General features: G+C 39.1%; 1 protein-coding gene across 7 annotated transcripts in view; it reads left to right on the forward strand.

The window, feature by feature from the left end:
• The window catches only part of Dpr12 (defective proboscis extension response 12), a 256,117-nt gene that overhangs the window by 43,854 nt on the left and 191,103 nt on the right, over nucleotides 1–21,160 (forward strand). The window contains exons 1-2 of one of the 7 annotated variants that reach the window (XM_071714739.1): nucleotides 3,974–4,852; nucleotides 5,586–5,632. The exons of 1 other annotated variant lie outside the window; for it this stretch is intronic. Coding sequence is in view for 2 of the 6 variants with exons in the window: in XM_071714735.1 (XP_071570836.1) it covers nucleotides 696–778 (83 nt within the window). In the remaining 4 variants the exon portion in view is untranslated. Of the gene's footprint in view, nucleotides 1–686; nucleotides 779–3,973; nucleotides 4,853–5,585; nucleotides 5,633–6,047; nucleotides 6,098–16,940; nucleotides 17,185–17,226; nucleotides 17,297–21,160 lie in introns of those variants that run through there. 5 more of the 7 variants (XM_071714740.1, XM_071714735.1, XM_071714745.1 and 2 more) reach the window with 5 other exon arrangements.

Consider the following 21,160-nt stretch of genomic DNA (forward strand, 5'->3'; position numbering starts at 1 on the left):
GCGTCCGCGTCGTCAAGTAAAATGAAGGAAATGCAATGACGAATCCACGAATAGCGGGATGCGTTTACATCGTCGATGATCGCAAAATCGTCGCAAACAAAGTAACAGCCGATTAATCGTCCAAATACCATAATAAGTGGATAATCACTCACCAGTCGATGCCCGCGGTCGGTCAACTCCACCGCCGCGCCGCCGCCAGCCCGCCGCCTCTCTTCGCCGATCGATCCGGCCCGCTTCGGGCACTCGATCACTTTACTCCATCGATCGATCCGTTTCCCTTCAGACGCTCATTCGCGCGGATATCAGTCGGTCGGAGATAGCGCGGTTTAACCGCGAGTCTTCGCGCCAATTAACACAAACGTGATAATCGCCGCCTATCACGTAATCGCGTACGCACTTCCCCGCATGCACTCGAGACGAGTAAACATCGCGAAATGCACCGTTTGCCTTATCGATCCGACCCCAACGTCTCCCGCGCGAACGTTACGTCAAGCGCGCGACGCGGAAAATTCGAAATTATTACGCGACGACGTTTTCTGAACTTCGGAGCGGCGCGGTGGCGCGATAACCTCGATTCCGCGGCACCGAGGGAAAGTTGGTTAATTTTACCGTCGCGCCGTCGCGTCTCCCGACTAATTCAACGTCCCGGACTCGGTTTGACGCAAGTGCTTTCGATCTCTCTCGTGTGCGCGCTTATGCACGCGAGACTCAGCTCTCGACGGAAAACAATCGCGGAGCGATCCTGCCGCGGCACCGCGCCACGCCGACGACACTCGGAGTAAGTTTAACCGGCGCGACTGGGGGTGCAGTCACTGCAGTCCACTTAACGTTACAAATACTTCGAAGCATTTGATTGACTAATCAGAAGAAAGAATTTTACTAATTGATCAATCACAGAACTTCAAAGCATTTGTAGCGTCAAGTGGACCGGACCGTAGCCTGAGACGACTAGTCGAAACAAAAACTAGCGTTAGACACGTCAAAACGGAAGCCTGATACCGGATGCCGTTCGACAAAAACCTGCTAGCGCTTACGCTTTTGACGCTAATAACATGCTGACTTGATTAGCTTAATTTCAATTCGACATGCAAACTGCGAAATTTTGTATGAAAATTATTTCTCTACACGTGTAATTTCTGAGATCTTTTAACGTATTATTACTTTAAACGTGTACTTATGACAATATTCAATGTACGATTCAAAAGACTGTATAGTTAAATGGCTCACAAATTATTATTATTTCTCAAAGACTTAAAGATCAATCTCGTCGCGATACTCGCGATAGCTCTTGCAACAAAATCGAAATCAATTCGCCGTTATTAATACTACGTTAGGTTTGACAAAGACAAAGCGACAATATGTTTTGATATTGATGATATTGGTATACGCTTGTTTTGATTGATTGTATTGATTGATATTTTTGATAGTCAGTCTCTTGGTGCAGATCGGCTCCGAGATCGCGCTTCGCGTCTCGCACGTGTTCTAACTGTCGAATCCGAGTACGCGGACAAGTGTCGGGATTATCGAATCTCGTAACGCGTTAACATCGCGAGATACCGCGTGCGAGCAGTGATAGAGAATGGGACTGTGGCGGCCGGCGGCTTCTCGGCAACATGGGTGATGGAAATGAAGGGGAGTAGGCACACCGTGCCTAGTCAGCCTACCTCCACTTTTATTTACATCAATTATAAAAATTTTATCTAGGCTCTAGAGAGAGAGTTTATTCATTTTCGAGCCTATCCATTTCAAGGCAATAGATTATGATGAAAGCTTTCCAGCAAGCGACACAAGTCAACACAAACGTCGTTCTATCTTTCTTTGTTGGCAATGAGGAACGAAGACAAAACGACACTTGTGTCGACTTGGGTCGCTTGCTGGAAAGCTCCCAATATATTATAATATATTAGTTTATGTATTATATATTTTATATACTTAATCTTTAATATTTTAATTTTTTTAATTTAATATTTCATTTCTCATACATATACATTTCAATATTACGTTTCTAATGTAATTTTTACAAATCTATTGCCTCGACATCAAAATAAAAAAAAATAACTTACCGGCCGATGCGCAACAGCGGAGTTGTAAGTTGTTGCAACCCTGCGTGGATCTGTAACATGAAAATATTTTTACGTTAAAGCAGGTCTAAGATATTCGATAATTAACGCGCCCGTTAAATATTTAAAACGTTATCTTTTAACAGATATGTCTGATTTTAAAATCCAGTCAAGAAACAATCCAGCCGCAAGCGGTTGCATATTTCCGCATTAATTCGTTCAAAATCAATCCGCGAAAAATTGTGCAAGTAACATTGCGAGCGTGCGAATAAGAGAGAGACGCGATATTTGTGACATAATATTTCTCCTCGCATATTCCGAAGATCGACCTCCGAAATTGCGAAATTGCGCCGGAGTTAAATCTCGAACGAGTAATGCGAGTATCACACGTAATGAGCGAATCAAGTCGCGCTTAAGAAAGTGACGGAATCCGTCACAGCACAGCAAAAAGAATAAATGAATGACAATTACTCACCCCATGGTTGCTCCGCCGTTGCCCGATACCTCCCAGGCCTCCTCCTCCTCTCCTCGGTCCTCCTCCGTTGTCGCATCTCCGGCGGCGCACTCACTCACGACTCCGACGCGAAAATATCGTCACTTATGGTCGCGCGACACTTTGCACGGCACTCCCGGTATTAATCTCGCGACGCGGCGCGTACTTTGTTAGACGGCAACGGAAGAATTACGGCGGAGAAGCTACGAACGATCCGCTTGACGCCCGTGACGCTTGACCCGTCCCGCAGGTAGACGCTAAATGGCGGAGAGAATTTCGTAAATCGCGCAGCCAACTTCACTCGCCACTCTCGCCAGGAGCAACCGTCGCGTCGCGAGAACGCTACACTTGCTGTTTGTGAAACGATTTTGGTTGACTACAATTAAATGATCGATTTATGAATATTCACATTCGTGTCTATCCCCCACGATCACCATATATCGCCAAATATCCAAAAAAGTATACAAAGTTAAACATACGACGTTAATAGACTGTGATCTGTGATCGCTAATTACACACGTCACGGACGTCGCGGCACTTGCGGCGTTAAGGCCATCGCACACGAAATGACATGGCTGCATACGCATAGCATGAGACCGTCTGGACCAATGAGCATCCAGCATGAAATACTTACTCGATTTACGGCCATCGCACACAAAATTGCATAGGCTGCATAAGCATAGCGACCGCTGGACCAATGAGCATCTTATGTAAATCAATATGACGACTTTATGCTGGATGCTCATTTGTTTAGCGGTCTTATGCTAAGCTATGCATTTTGCGCGCGATTGTCTTTAAAATCCACTCGTATCTTTTATCCGTGTTCCGAAAACGACGCGACGGCAACTTTATTCCGAAGCCGCGCGACACGACGCGCGAGTGAAATTGACGGTTGAAAAAAGCGAGACCAATTATTCGAAAGAATGTAATCGAAAGTCAGTATTATCGAATGTGATATACCCGTATACCTCGATATCCGTATAAATCCCGCTAAACATATGTATTAAATGAACATTCGATATATCACAGTTTTCCGTAATCTGAACCGTCGAAGTCCGATATACCTGTATAAAATAAAGGTAATATTTCATTTGTCGTACAAATTTTTTAAGCGTATTGATTGGCTACAAAATTTCTAGAAACTCGAGAACTTTTCTATCTCGCAATCAATCAACATTCGACAAATGAAATAATATCCGTACTCCGCGCTGCGATCCGAGAGATAGAGCGAAGTCGCGCGGTGCCGCGGCAACACGAGTGGTGGGGATAGAGTGGGGGTAGGTGACTGAGCACAACGAACGCACCTGGCTAGTCGGCTACCCCCGCATTCCATCCCCACCACTCATGTTTACCGAAAAGCCGCGGCGCCCGTGCGCGCGCCGCTCGTTCCGCTATCCATTCTAAACATTACTGTCATTGCTCTCGTAGCGCGGAGTAACACGCGAATCACGGCTCCGGCGGTTTAGATTACGAAAAACTGTGATATATGCGATACGTGTGATACATGTGATATATGTGATATCGAATGTTCATTTAATACATATGCTCCGCAGAATTTATACGGACACCGAGGTATATCGCATAATACTAACTTTCGATTACGCATTCTTTCGGTCGATCGGTCTCGTTTTTCTCAACCGCCAATTTAACTCGCGTCGCGACGTCCGTGTCGTGTCGCACGGCTTCGGAACGAAGCTGATTGGACATCGTTTTCGGAACACGGATAAAGGATATGCGAACGGACCCTAAATCGAGTGACGCCGCGACGTGTTTAAAGAGCGATCGCAGCCTCTAGTAACATCGTACGTTCAACCTCATATTTAATCGTGTATATTTGACGATCGTGGGGGATAGACACGAATTTGAATCGATCATTTAATTGTAGTTAACCGAAGTCGCCTGACAAGCGGCAAGTGTAGCGTCACGTCACGTCCTCGCGACGGTTGCTCCTGGCGAGTGAAGTTTGCCGCGCGATTGACGAAATTCTCTCCGCCATGTTGGACTCATTCGTCGCGTCTACCCGCGGAATGTCGGACGTCGAGCAGCGGATCGTGCAGCTTTATTCGTAGCTTCTCCGACGTAATTCTTCCGTCGCCGTGTAACTAAGTACGTGCCGCGTCGCGAGATTAATACCGGGAGTGCCGTGCAAAGTGTCGCGCGATCGCAAGTGACGATATTTTCGCGTCGGAGTCGTGAGTGAGTGCGCCGCCGAAGCCGGAGATGCGACAACGGAGGAGGACCGAGGAGAGGAGGAGGAGGAGGCCTGGGAGGCATCGGGCGACAGCGGGGCGACCGTGGAGTGAGTAATTCTTATTTATTTATTATTTTACTGTCCTGTGGCGGACTCCGTCACTTTTTCAAGCGCGACTTGATTCATTCGTTACGTGATACTCGCATTACTCGTTCGAGGTTTAACTCCGGCGCAATATCGCAATTTCGGGGTTCGATCTCCGGAATATGCACGAGAAATATTACGTCGCGCGAACGTCTCTTCTCTCTTAAAGCCATTCTACAATGCATACGTCATAAACGCTCCGTCCTCCGTCGCCAGTCGTGAACGATATAGTAACTGCTAATCGAGAAGTGTTATTTCTGGTTTGCGCTTGTCAGCTGTGGTTGTCAAAAGAGAGTTGGCGAACTTTTAACTTTCTGGCGACAGCAACTGGCAGTCGCCAATCGAAAATAGCACTTTTTAACTAGCAATTGTCATCCTTCACGACTGGAGCCGGCGACGCCGCGACGGTGCGTTTACGACGTATCGTAGAACGGCCCTTATTCTCACGTAATATTGCACGATTTTTCGCGGATTAATTAAACGAATGAGTTTATGGAAATATATAGCCGCTTGTGACGGCCACGATTGTTTTTTATATTTTCTTACATTAGCAAATACAATATAATTTCGCTCGACTAACATTAGCATTTTGAAATCAGATATTCGTTAAAACGTTTTAAAAATTTAACGGGCGCGATAATGATCGATTATCTAAATCTAAGACCTGCTTTATTGTAAAAATATTTCTATGTTACAGTTCAACGCAGGGTTACAACTTACAACTCCGCTGTTGCGCATCGGCCGGTGAGTTATTCTTTTAATTTTAATGTCGAGGCAATAGATTTGGGTCGCAACTCTTTTTGGCATAATTGCGCGTAATGCGTGTGAGTGCTATTAACTCGCGACGCTTGTAAGTAATTGCGAACGTGCTCCGCGCGTTCCGTATTGCTCTTCGAGTCGAATGACGATCGCGCGTGCGATCGAGCACCGAAAACGTCGAGTGGATTAATCCGGATGCGCGAAACGACGAACGGCCGGTACCCGGTACGCGTGTCGCGTTATTCGTTCGCATACGATGTGTTTTAAGCCCGGGATTGTCGCACGAGGTGCAGCCGGTCGTGAACAGCCGCTGTTTTCCGACCGATTCGTATTCCGAGAATAATCGGAGAAATGAAGTGATCAACGGAAAAACAGCGACTCAGTTTGTGTACAATTAGTAAGTATTTCGGAGGAATGTAACGGCCGGACGAGGAGATGGCGAGTCGACTTGTGAGTAAATCTAGTCATATTCGTCTGATAAATCGTTCATTTCATTAACGGTGATGCGACACCTTTTCGATTACTGTGATTTTACACGTATCTCGCTTATTTTTGATGTGTTACTGCCAATCAAAATAATACGTAAAGTCAATTTTGATTTAACATAATTGGATTCTTTTTTTCTCTATGCTATAAAGTAAAAACTTTTAATGCATACAAACATATATCATGTCAGAATAGAAATATTACAATAAATTATAGCAACCATGATTGTATTGTACTTGTACTTGAAAGTTAATTCAAAGCATAAAGAATAAAGGAAATATCAATTTTATTTAATTATGCATATATAATTAAATAAAATTGATTTTTTCTTTTTTATGATTTAAAGTAATTCTACAGTAGTTATATTTTAAATAATTATATCTCAGCAGTTACATTTTGCATAATTATATTTTACTTAATTATATACATAATTAATAATTAACATTGTCATATGCATAAATAACAAACATGGCCCAATGTGCAATATTTTGAGTCGCAGAGCGCATCGATGAAAGAGAAGAGTTACAGCACGATTCTATAAATATCCGTGCAATTATTGCAAAAAATGCAACATTTATGAAACCCTCCTATTTTATGAAACGTGTAAATTTTAATATCTCTGCGTTGCAATATTTCCGGAACGATGTATCATGCATCGTTATGATGTGGCGATTCGTTTCGGCGTGACCTGCATATCGCGTGATCAATAAGATACCTACGATGGCAGAGCTAAAGCTGCGAAACAAAGTTATAAAAAACCACATAAAATGATATATTTAACTTTAAATTCGTATATTTACGAATTGGTAAAAATATTTTACGCATACATTACAATATTATTTCTGCGTCTGTGGTTTTGTAGCAGCATTAATATAAGCTCGCTACGCATTTACATTCATTCTGATGAATGACCGCACGTGATCAATTAATTACTTAATCTTTTAATTTCTCTTGATTAATCCGGTTCGTAATATATCATATTTTAAGGTTACTCTGACTTTGAAATTAAATTTGAGACGAAATTACAAATTAATTACAAATAAATTTATCCATTTGTTTTTAAATTCATACTAGCGATATAATTCCGTACTAATGGCTTAAAAGTCCAACAGAATCACGTAACAAATATATTACTAAACAACTAATAATTTCCTTCTGAATTTAGTTTAGTTCATGGTACATAAAATTTAGTTCATGGTACATAAAATTTAATCAGCGATTGATTACCCCGCCTGTGCATAATAATACGAATGCACGATCATCGCGATATGAAACGCGAAAGAGCATTACGCGCGAGCGGCTATTCATTGCCGGAATAATAAATTACACTTGCAAATGGCATTACTTTCGATTATTCGCTCTACCGCTTCCTCAAAACTTGATCAAATTAACAAGCGAACAAATTAACGTTCGCTGTCCACTAGCTGCTGCGTAAACGTTACGCGTTTGCAATCGTCGGCGTTTGCTGTATCCATAATAAAAATAGGGATGACGTCCCCTGATGGTAATCCGTGAATAATTTGCGGGAACAAATCGCGATAATGATTCCGCTTTCAAAACTGCAGCCGATAAATTAAACAAATGTGTCGGTCCCGTCGATCATTTCGCATTGTACCCCCCCCCCCTCCGCGCGGTATTGATCACCATTCAACCCATACGGTATTTTCTCTTAATACGACTTTCCATCATGAAATCCTCTACAGTTTGATAAACGACAACAACCATGGCCGACGAGAGATGATGTATCTCGAGGTCGTTCGGATCGCATATCGCTGCTCGTTAATAAAACGCAGCCTCTCAATTTTGCTTCGTAACGCCGCCGACAAACAAATCACGAAATACCATTATTTCCCGATACACAATCGCACGTCGCGGGTAATTAAATAATCATCTCTATCCGCTGGAAAATAAACGCCGATCTTATGACGTTATAATCTCACTTTTCTTTACTTTAATTCTCACCGATGTACATGAGGACGTACAATGGAAACTATTCTCTTCTTCCAAAATTGGAAGTTAAATACAAATTTATAATAATGTTGATAATTATGTGTGCTACATTGAAATTTTATATTAGAATATAACAGAATACGATTGCGACTCAGAGGCATTATTAAAATTACAAAAATCATTATACGTTCAATGTAATTCGTTTGAGCAAAATAATTTATATTGTTGATTTATTTATAATTACAAATTTACAATTTATAATTGCATCTTGTGATGGTTACGGTTATTTTTTATGAATAATAAAAAATTCACACGTTTAATATTTTGTATTATATATTGACATATAATGTATAGAAATTCTCAATTTGTTATACTATGGCTGTTATATTATGGGTATTCTGAAACGCAAACGATAAATCGCACAAACGACTTCGATTTTTATATTCTGTTAGTATACATCGGTTCTCCAAGCGACTCCATTTTTACCCATGATAAAACGAAGGATTTGGTTCGACACATGTATATATAGCGAGTGAACGTAATTGATTGGCGACTCGAATGTTGCCGAATGAAAACGACTTTACATATCGCCGCGGCAGTCTCTCTTAATTGGCTTATTAGTCGTGAAAGTCATGACTGAGCTAAACGACGGAGGACTGTCCCCAGCAATGCTCCGATGTAGTAGATTGAAAATTTGATCGACGGTTCGGGGCTGTCGGAGCCATCGACGACGGATATATCTCGTCGATTCGTCGAACGGTCGTTAAAAAACGCGGTCACTTGTTCGATTCAGGTCTCGTTTTATTCTTCGGAATCGGCTCGGCGTAACACGCGAAGCGGCATTAACGCAGATTTGATTTCTATCGCGTCGCGCAGAAAAATTTCTGACTGCCATGCCGCCTCGCGCAAACGCTAAAATTTGCATGACTTTCTGCCATGCGCTTAGCATGTTTTGATAAAATTCGTAGCCATCACGCTTAGAACAAATGCGGTGGATAATTATCGACCAGGCTCCAAGAACGGCTTAATTTTTTTTAATTATAGTAAAATATAAATTCAAAAATTGCTTCATTTTTCACAAAAAGTGCCTGTATGCGACGACATTTCGAATTTCGCGATCGAATTTGTATTGGTTCTAGTCCATATTATTTTCTTGAGATCTATATTATAATCGAAATGATTTATATTAATCTTAGCAAAAGTCTCTTATATATAAATATAACTGAATATAAATTTCTTTCCTCTTTTTTGTTTTCTTGCTCTGATAATTCTAGAAAATATATAATTATTAAAAAGATTACTGAATGATTATTCTTCTTTATTTTATTTTCATAATAACATAACATGACATTTTATATGAATATACAAAATAAAAAAATTCTTTTTTCTGTATAGTATATAAAATTAAATCTTTCAAGTTTGCTTCAAGGAGAGAGTCAAAATTCAAAACAGGTTAATTAGCAGTTCGAAGTTTCACCACTTTCTATAGTATACCCGCTCTGTTTTGGCATAACGACCTATATAGGGTTTTACAATCGGCCCAATACTGGGCCAGTATAACTAATATCGGGCCGATTGTAAAACCCTATATGGGGAGCCGTTGTGTACGAATTAACACGCGCTAACTCTCATCAATCCCATATAAATTTGCCCTATTCCAACATAAAGCTAACAATGACCATAGAAAGATTTTCCGATGTCAATCACGGTCATTAGAAGGAAATTTTGAAAGCATATAGATACGAGAGACGATGTAAAAATTCATTTATTACGGCAATTTTTGAAAATTTCTACAGAAATTGAAATAGAACATCGACGTAGAAACAAGTCGGTAGATAGAATATGACTATATAGTGTAAAAACTAAAAAAGAGAAAGCATGATATTAGCGTCTCAAAAGGGATATATCCTTATAAAAAAGTACCTGTAAAGATCCTTATAAAAATTAAAAAAAAAAGGAAAATAGTTACATAAACTCAACAAAATCATTACTCTGACATTTTTGGTATTTTTTTCCGCACATTATTTATACAAATTATGTGACTTTTCAAATGTAATAATAATTCTCATTCAGTATTTAATTTATTATATTATTTATTTTTACGCACAGAAATAATGAATAAAATAAAAATGTTTGAATGTACTTCCCAATATTTTTTTATCTCGTAAAATAATTACTTGCATAAATATCACAGTTTTATAAAAATTTTAATCCTATTGTCCGATGCTAAATATTCATAACTCTATGTGTAAAAGCTACTTACAATTTAATATTTTTTAATATTCAAAAGTTTATATAATTATTATACTTAATATCTATACACGCACGCACATCAACCTATTAAATATACTTAAAAAATTTATTTTATCATATTTGGCGCGAAGCCCTGCCAAGCGACTTGAATATTAACATTTAATAGTACCGAGTAAGTAAGTTCTGAATAATGGACGTATCTCGAATTATATCACGCCGTCTATACGAAGTTCTCATGAGATAGGAATAGGACACGATTAACAATTAAAAGTTTTATGCAGTTTCGCAGCAAATTTGTGACGCTGCAGCATACGATTGTGCGCGAATTAATGTCCGGTAATCGTGAACTTTGTCGCAATTTGTTCCACTCCAAATTTGGAAGCTGAATGCGTGAACCAGTTGAACGACGAATATTACAAGTAATTATGCGCACCGTGGAGATATTAAAACGATGTCCGGCGTCGTGTTTTCCGCGAGTGCGGCATCAAAACTTTCCAGAATGCGAATACGGTAATGTCCCACATTATCACCTACCTTTATGTTCGTATGTGTATAGTATATGCCTCGGTATATGCAATATCGTGCGATGACTCGAGACGAGCTGCCCCGTAACAATTGACCACAAAAATTCTATTGTCTGTGAAACTATGTTCTTATGCAAATGCAGACTTTTACTATATAGAACTGCATTAAAATTGCGGATATATTTGACTACAGTTTTTTTTTCCTCTGGATTTTTGAATAAAATTAGCTTTTGGTATTCAACTTGTTAAGCGAGAATTATAAAAACATATTTGACTTTTTATTTAGAGTACTCTTTTTTTTAATTATTCGTCTGTTTCTATTTCAATTTCGGCAATTTATTAATTTAAAAGACGACTTTTCTCAAATTCAAATCTAAATTTGTAGCTCAATATAAGGACACGTTTATTCAATATAAATGGTGATAATCGCGCGGTTTTATAATGGCAGACATGGCAGTATCACTTTATAATAGCATCAGCATATATTCTGTACATTTTACGAAACCACTTCAATTTTTGCTATCTGATGTGCTCAAAATGGATCGGGTCAAATCAAATTAAGCATTAATTTGTGTGCGGCAGCACACGAGTGAGATAAATCGAAATGATACAATGAGACACGATTAACAATTAAGAGTTCCAGTAATTTCAGTCATGTCAGCTATTAACAGGTCGATGTGCGTGAGTTAACACGGGACAATCGTGAATTCGTGGAAACTCATTTCGCCCGGAATTCCACGCAGCAACGACATGCGAATGCGAATCAGTCAAACGACCGGTACAGCGACGTTCAGAGTCGCTCGCGCTGCACCTGCATGCAAGTCATTACGAATGGTGAATGGATATTATATTATAACTGACGTTTCGGTTGAATCTGTGACGTTAAGACTGTCGACATAAACGAGGACGTCGACGTCATCGGTTGGTGACGTCTCGGGACGACGATATAATTTGGAACCAAGCAGTGCTTCTCTGGTATTAACATATTCAAATCTCCGCGTTTCGACAGCACGGTCGTTCCTATAGCTTGACATAAATGATTCATTGTTCGCGAATCAACGCGCATCACTTGTAACGCCAGTTAATCACTGAGAGCTCACCCCGCTCCGAAGTTCGCCTGCATGAATATAAATTAATTGAAACAAATTTGATATCCGATCGGATGGGATGGATTGTAATCGTTTATGAATGATTACTTATAATTATTCATGTTCATTTCATGACGAGACGAAACCTAATAAAATTCTCTCGCATTATGACTTTCAACATGTTATTCGTTTGGTAATCTACATCTCATTCGTCGAAATTTTTTATGAAAACATAAATATAAAAATAACTGTAACTTTTGATAACGTAGGGCTCGTACGCGCGCACGAAGAATTGTAGGTGGCAAATTAGAAACAGCGTCTGAATTATTAAAATACGCGTATTCAAAGATAATGTAATTGTGGCTGCACGGACACATCTTGCCTACTTCTTCGCTCGTTTATTGCAGACTTTTTGAGGATTTCACTTAGAAATAAACAGTTAATGACAAAAAGCTTTATTATAACGCCTAAAATAAGTACTTACAAAAGCAATATTGATGATACTTTTTAATAATAAAATAGATTATTTGATTGAAATGTTATACTTCAATACCAAATTATATGGTAATAATTACAAAAGCTTCTCTCTCTCTCTCTCTCTCTCTCTCTCTCTCTCTCTCTCTCTCTCTCTCTCTCTTCCCCCGCCCTCTCTATTTTATTACATATTCGCGAGTACGATTTTAATATTAAAATATACTAATAATATTTAAATTTATTTGTTCTACATATATAAAATTCTTTTTACGAAATACGTAGCACATAGTGTACATACAATAAAATATATTAAATTATTTGTTCGTACGTTTCTCGAAGCATTTTATAAATACTCCAAGTTAATCAACGTGATAGGATTAACAATTTAAAGTTTCGGTTTCTTCTGGGGATTGTGCACGTATGGAAAGCGGGTGGTCGTGCCATGGCGAATTAACGTGTGTTTATTGAATTATTCAGAGTCTAGCCTAGCGTTGATCCCAGCCGGTGTGGGAAGAGTCCCGACTTTTTAATCACGTCGGACCGTTTCGGAATGCTCCGGCGGAAAACAAGCGTTCTTTATACCAGGTGTTCAATGTAAATTGTAAGTGATACAAATACCAGGCAACTCTGACCGGTGATATTAACGTTTCTTCCTTTCTTGTACCCGTCGGACAACATTTTCCATCCCGTCGTGCTCTTTTTATCCGGTTTCGCGGAAGAAACATCGCATTTCTTTATCTTTCCGTTATATTCCTCGTCTGCAAGTCAGTATTCTTTTTCCGTTGCTATTTTCTTGCCGTTATTCTTGCCTCTATGTACTACATATTAAAGTACATATATAGTTCAACGGAAACTAAATGAAAGGCCATCGAAATAGACGGCCATCGAAAACGTTGATCATCATGCATGCTGACAAACGGTCGCGTAGCTTCGCGGAACTTTTATGAAAGCTAATAGAAAAAAGTTTGACCCAACCTCTTTAAGGGAAATAAAACCGGAGAAATTGAAGATTTTTGTATGTATTTGTGATTATGTACTGACTCACGCACATATACACACATACCCACACACGCGTTTATATGCGTCATCGCGTTAGTCGGAAGTGTTTTTCATTAAATTGCTTCTGTAGCGAGGTTCTGGAAGGTATAAAAAACACATTCCCCGTGTTTGCTGATCGCCTTTACCGACATCCTTTGTTTATCTACTAGAAATTACGCGGTCGAAGGGGGAAACGTAGTGGACAGCGGGCAGGCTCCGCGGCGAACGAAATTCACGTGTTCGACCGAACACGATGTGTCGCCGCAGAGAACAATAGCGAACCGAGTTCGTGGTTTGTGCAGAGCGTAGTGGCAAAAATTTGTCTTGTCCCGTCACAAGAATGTGTGACAGCGGCTCGCGTCGGTATGAGGCAGCTCGAGCGGCGCCGCGTGCGGAAATGACGGTTCGAGCTGATGAGAATCGCAGGGAAAAGCTCATGCGCGGGTAGGATTCACTGCCGCATCCCTTTCTTCGCGAGCGAACGCGAGGAACGCCACGATGTAATTTCCTGTCGGCGCAATCTCGAACGGCACGGCAAGCGCATATAGCGCGTATTAAATGCGATTTACTGGAAATGGGCGGGAATCCATCGCGTCGCATCGGTTCGGGATAACGAAACGTACGGTTGATTGGTTGTAACAAGTGATTGATGCCATTACCGGTTTCCGTGCACGATCGTGCGTGGCTGTATGAGCGCGCGCGTGTTCACGCGTATATATGTAAATTATCTATGCACACGGTACACATTGCTTGGACATTAGCGGATTACCGTCCACCACGCGACGTATCTCTTTCGACGAGTAAAGAGGGCAGTGGGAGGTTGGACGGTATGTTCTCTTAACTTATCATTCTATTAGCATATCAGCTAGCCTCGTTACGAATGACTGTAGTGATAAATTGCTTGTTCCTGCGGCTCCTTTACGTGTTCTTAACAGATGACGGCTAACGGCCATTCGAGTCACGACGCGTACAAAGTACCGCACATAGGTATGTAGGTTTATACATACGAGGGCTGTTCTAGAATAATTATTTTGCATCTCGAGATTCTTTCTACAATTTATAATAAAATTTTTGTTAATGAAAATATCTCTTAATAATTTTGTAACCACTTGAAACTAATAAATTTTTAGCGAATCAAGATTTAGGAATGCTAACAAATGAAAGGATATTTGTAGGTAATTGTTTTATTTTTAGTGCAACTCCATATTATTATATATTTTCGAATTATTTTTCTTAATCAGAAAGAATTTATGCTAAGAAACAATATGACAATACTCGGTGTGCATTTTCAAGCGTCATCATCTTTCATGACATTCGTAATTAAACAATAAGCTTTTATAAAAGATGTTTTAATATAAACATCGGGAGGACAAGGGGGAAAACGTAAAACAAAGACTCTAATTAACTAGTATTGTATTAAAAATATCTTTTCATATAAAAGTCCTGCGTTTTTCGCTTATAAATATTAAGGTATTGTCAATCGATATTAAGTAGATCGCTTTCACGATTCTATATGTGCGCAATCGTCATAATTTTTCCTTAACGCTTCTCTCTTTCTGAGAGAGTATAGTAGTGCAATTTTGTCTCGTTCTAGTATCGCTTGCGCTTTATACATCTTCTTTGTAGTCGTACATGAATTTGCAAATGACACTGCAGCTGTGAATATGTATACTCTTGTTCAAACAACATAGAAAACAGTTTGACACCATATGGAACCCATAGAAAAGTCCCTATTAAAGTAACATGTTTTGCACTCGCAATGGTAATTGCGAAATAATAGCGAACGCAAATTGTTTGGTAAAATTTATAGTCTGATAGAGGACATCGTAATAATATCATTACGTAGCCAAATGTTTAGCTTCTATTACCTAAGCGTAAATTTTTTGAAAAGATTTCCGTAGCTAGCAAATCGAAATCATGAGATGCAATTTCGATAACGGGATCGTCAATAATTTAAACTAATACCAATGTAATTTTTATGAGGTATTAATAAACCTTTTTGAAATTTGTTTCTATACGATAATTAACCATTCTCTACCATGACACGTGTTATCGCAGAGAATATTATTGTAGAATAACAGTACTTGCAAAAAAACAATGTTTGTATATTATTTTACGATAACACATATTGTTCTGTATCGACAAATGCCTACTGTTTTGTTATTATTACTTTCATCGTAAAAGTATCCTGTGACATAATATAATTGGAGCGGTAGTTCCAATAATATTCGATTCAGTAATGTGAATAAGTTATATACGATATGCACTGCTCTAAGCTATAAACTATAATGCGTATTATCATTGCAAAATCCGTTTGACACTTTAACGCCATTTGAAATTCTATACAGCGATGTAAACGTTGACTATTATTTGATATTCAATTTTTGTCGCCAATGCAACCCGTTATAGTTTAAACTCTAGTTTCAACGACGCGATCGATCGCGGATAAGTTCCGCTTCGGTGTACACCATTGCGCAAGACCAGCTCAGACACTCCCGGCACAAAAGTGTAATACGTTTCCCGATATTCTCCGCATCTATGGTTTAGTACACGCGTTTACACCTGTGAATCTTTTCACGGCGTTGCGCGCGAGAAGTAGCCCGATAAATTTTTCGCCATCCAAAAATTTCCGCGAACGCCGGGAATCGTAACAATGCTACTAACGGCCGGCGTTAGCAATGGCCGATCGTTGGCCGAGCCAATGTGTTTTACAATTCATACTATAACCGATAAATACGACGTACATGCTCCGCACGATAGAAGTCGTAAAATATCATGGCGCGATCTGATAATGATAACGAATATTCCCAGAGAACGTTTCCTGTTGCGGCCAGCTGCGGTGCGATTCAAATTTATGCGAATTTTGCTATAGCAAATAATCGATTAAGGACTATCGTTCATCAGACCAACCAGAAGACAGGATATTGAATATGCGATACTCTCATACTAAATGAGATGAATAATTCGTACTTAATGCCCTTCTTTGCTCTCTTTTATAAGTGCATTTAGAATATATTAAAGATCGATAAAGCTCCAATTTTTTTTCAATCGTAAAATGCAATCGTATCTTTTGCCTGAATTATTGATATATCACAGATATTCCTGAAATTGATTAATTAATGTATTGATAAGAGAAATTTTGTTCGACGATAAGTCCAATAGTGTGACGAGCTTCTCTGGCATACACAATTAATATTCGATTTTTACTTTTTTATTTATAGAAAAAGATAAGTAACGCATTCAAATCATTGCCGCATTCTAAGTGCGATGCTATCTCACACGCGAAATATAATTCGCATGGCGTAGTCATCGATCGCGCGTAGCACGAGCTACTAGCCAGAAAATTTTCGTTCGCTTCTGGCCTAGAGTACCATGCCCAAACAAATCATAGTGGCATGATAGCAGGAAAGTAGCAATAACCGTCGCCATTTACGGCGGTAGCGATGGCAGGCTGCTTTATATTCCAGCCGGCCGGGCGTTCAGACAGCTCGTTGCACTTCGCGCTACGTGTTTGCGATAGATCGCAGTGATGCATTTGAACGCGACTATTCTGACAACAACGCATTTAAACAGTTATACCCGTGATCCGTGAGAACCTTACGCGACGCCTCCAGTCAATCGATAGATGTAAACCGAGGCGGACGTGTCAACATCCATAATCTTAGACAATAATAACCAGAAACACAAGTGGAATGGCCAGGGAAATAAATTCCAGACGTCGAGGGTGAGTCCACGTGTCTTACCGGGGAAAGAATGCGTAATGTTTCCGTAAACAGGGTCATCTCGGTCTTCGCCGACTCTCTATCTTCCTGAACGGCATCATACGCCGCGGATTCGTGAGTGTTACTATATCTTGCCACGCCATAAATTTCGATGTTCCGTCCTTATCTGCCGGTTATCGACACGCTAAAAGTTTTCTTCGCTTCTCCATCTTCAAAAGAGGCGCGATTCTTCCGCGTCTTTTTATTCCTCTGAACTTTGCCGTGCATTATCCTATTTTTCCCGTTTATGTCGTACGAGAGCATCGCGTTCCGATCTCTCTAAAGTCTTAGGAACCCGAAACCTTTCGAGTGTCTTTTTTTACTTCGCAAATTCCTCTGCTACTCTGAGATACCCTACTCTACGATACCTTACTCTGGGATACGCCAAGAGCTTCTTCTCATATGAAAACAGCAACACACACACACACACACACACATATATTCCCAAATAAATTTTAGCAAATACTTGGAATTAATATCCGGTACACGGAAATTGTTCGCAAAGTTACTGACAGAAATAAGTCAATTGCCAGAATCTTTTGACAAAATAAAATATTCTTCCATTAACTATGAGATACAGAAATATATTCAAAGTTCAAATCGTGTATAATTTCTAAAGCAATTCGTGAACCCCTTTTTTAATGAATAATTAAGCCAAATCTAAACCACCTAGCAATTAGATGCAATTAAGATAAAAAGAGCGTGTAAGCGGATCGGATAGACATACTTTGGTAAAAGAGTAAGCTCGAATCTCTCACAAAGCCGATTGAGAAGAATCATGTTCGTAATCCTTTAATGTCCCGCGGTTAAACGTTTGGCGATAATAGATATACTGTATAGATTTTAAAATAATTTTGTGCTGGCGAAAGATAAATTTGTTTTATTGTTAAATAATATAATTCTGGCGGCAAACATGTATGAAGGACGTAATATCATATTTATGAAGTTTCTGTTTATTGAGAGTTTATTGAGAGTTGTTTCAATCTTCATAAATTATTATTATCAAGAGTCAAGTATACCCGCAGCGATATAACTTTACTATAACATAAAATATTATATAACTTATTACATAACAATAAATATACTACGTGATAAATATAGCATCATATATATCACCGATTTATTAGAATAGGTATCTAATTTAATAGAAGAGGATAGTAATGGAATAATAGACAAACGTATTTTATTAATTCTTTCAAACATAATTTTTGGAAATTGTTTTTCGAATATCTTAATTACTCTTTATTGTTTTCCAAATTTTATATAACTAATTCGATTTACTCAAAAAATTTCAAATTATATTGCATAAACCACTTACAATATAAAATTATAAAATATTAAAAACTGTATATCGTAAACACACGGACGCATATTACTATTCTACGTTCTTCTATACATTTGCTTCATATACGCACTTATACCTTCTCTTACCATATAAAATAATAAATGTTCGTGATGGTGCGCGGAAATAAATCTTCAGTGCATCATCTTTTCACGAGAATAAATGATCTTTCGTCGCTTGGTACACGTGATATGTGGAAGTACACAACCGCGACCGTGATGCTCGCAGCGGGCATTGTATATGGCATACGTGGTGCCCGGCCCGGGCGTTGCATCTCAAGGCGCATTAAACGGAAACAAGCGAGTTGCATGTAGCTTCTACCGACAGTTAACGTGCTAAACCAGCCCGCAACAACTCTGGACGAGCACACGGTAATCGTGATCGTATAAGCGGCGTTTCAACCCTGCCCTACTTCCTATTGGATGCGAATGAACGACCCGGCTCTTTAAGTGCCGACGAAAACGATTGCGGGCTCGTTATCACGTTGACGAGGTCGATCGTATCTCATCGTCGAATCGCGGTAGCCGCAAGATGCGCGAGAACGAAAGGTTCCTGTCGCACCTGCATTTGGTACCGGGACAATAATCCTCGGCTCACATGCATTGCGAGCCTGAGCTATTGTTGTGCCAAGTGAAGATGTGTAATACACTTTTTTCGGAATATCAACAAACTGAAGAAAGTACAGTCAAGTTATGAAGCCAAATGATGGCGGTAACGTTGTTCGCACTGGCATTTTCGTATCGCGATATTTATTTTCGATTACAACTGAAAATGTTATTTCTATGTTTAGTGGTATTGCAAGACAGATAAAGTTGCACAATCGATTTCAACCTAATACGTAAATCGTAATAACGAATAGATAAAATAGACTATGAAATACTTTTGATAAATTGATAAATTGATAAATTGATAAACAGATTAATTGACTTAAAGAGGCTTATTATCTGCATGTTTAGCATTAAACGTGGATAATTCTTGTTTTAGCCTAATGCCGAATGAAATCATTGACCTGAAAATATTATAAATTTTAAGTTTTTACAAACTAGTACATAAATGCAACGAATATGGATCTTTTTTATTATCATTTATTTGTGATTATGACACAAAGTGTTTTCATTTTTATTTAACGAGCGCGCGGTTCATAAATCTTTTGCTATAAATTTATAAGCTAATAAGCAATGACAGGCAGAAAAGTGACCTCAAATATATAGATTTGTATTCTTGTCCAGCGTTAATATCGCGTATGCGTGACTAGTTTTTGCTTTATTATGCATCCATAAATCATGTTTATATCACATTTTTATCACCTATTATTAATATAATTCTAAAAATAACAGAGAAGTGCAATATGTAAGAAGCTGTTCGTACTTCGCTTTAAAGTTACCAAAATTAAGCAAAGCAACCACCAAATCAATAAAATCAATAAACACTTCTGCCTAACTATTAATTACCTCAACTTTAAGTACGAACTCAGCTGCATGACTACGTGGTAAATCCACGGCACAACATAATTTAATCGCATAGCACTACTTCTCTCACAATAGGCTTATTTTATAGCATAAGTCCCCACGAGGCTATGGCTTAAAGTCTAGAATTTATACTCGGATCCTAAAGAGCCGACGGTTTGTTATCTTAAAAAATATTATTTTAAAGTTTGACACAAAATGTTTCTTCAGAATAGAAATAATTTCTCTGTTGTAATTATAAAGAAATTACTTAATGTCGTTTTCTGCAGGGACCGATTTAATTAAGTGTGCAAAAGGAGATAATAGCAAGTTAATGGCAATCTACTACTAACAAAGGAACATTGCTATATGTATACCTATCGCGAATGCGCTAGCGATAATAATATTACAAATTCTCCCGCATTAACGTCTTATTTTCTCGTCAATATACCGTCAACCGGTGATCTGTGTGACGCAGATTTTCGTCGGTCACTAGCGGCGCAAACACGCCTGCACATATATGTTCGCGCAAAGGGACGAGGCCCTTTGTTTAATTCGGTCGCTGCGTAATCAATCGATGACCCGCCAATTACCGGTTTCCATCTTAATTGGCAAACATGAGCGGAACGAACGAGCGCCCCCGCGCGACGCCCCGGTCGCGAATTCACGTCACGTTTCCACCGCGAGCCACGCCACTAGCTAAAACGGAGCGCCTTTCTGCGGGAGTTTGTCAAAAAGCTCACGTGATAAAGGGCGCCGATCTCGAGATTGCCGCCTCGAGATTTTCGTGCGGCAATAAACCCTCGATCTAGACGGCGCCCTTAGGAGCGATATTGCCCGTGCCTTCGTTTTCATTTCTGTATTAAATGAAAGCATGTTACCATTTTGACGACTACGCCGGCATCACATATTTTGTATTTTCAGAAATAAGTAGCAGGTTTAATAAAATCAGATATTCTAATAAATCTTATAATGTGAAGCAGTATATATTTTGATGCAATAAAATAGACTTGATAGAGGTATTAGAAATGTCTCCGTTTTTAGCGGTTATAATTAACGGGTCTAATTTATTAAATTTTATTACATAATTAAGTATTTTAACTAATAGTGGATTTAACAGTGGATAAATATTCATTTAAGTTTTTTGCTCCT

Source organism: Temnothorax nylanderi, unplaced genomic scaffold, assembly GCF_030848795.1.
Source record: "Temnothorax nylanderi isolate EJ_2023f unplaced genomic scaffold, tnyl_v1.0 TNYL_tig0145_pilon, whole genome shotgun sequence".
Classification (NCBI taxonomy): domain Eukaryota; kingdom Metazoa; phylum Arthropoda; class Insecta; order Hymenoptera; family Formicidae; genus Temnothorax; species Temnothorax nylanderi.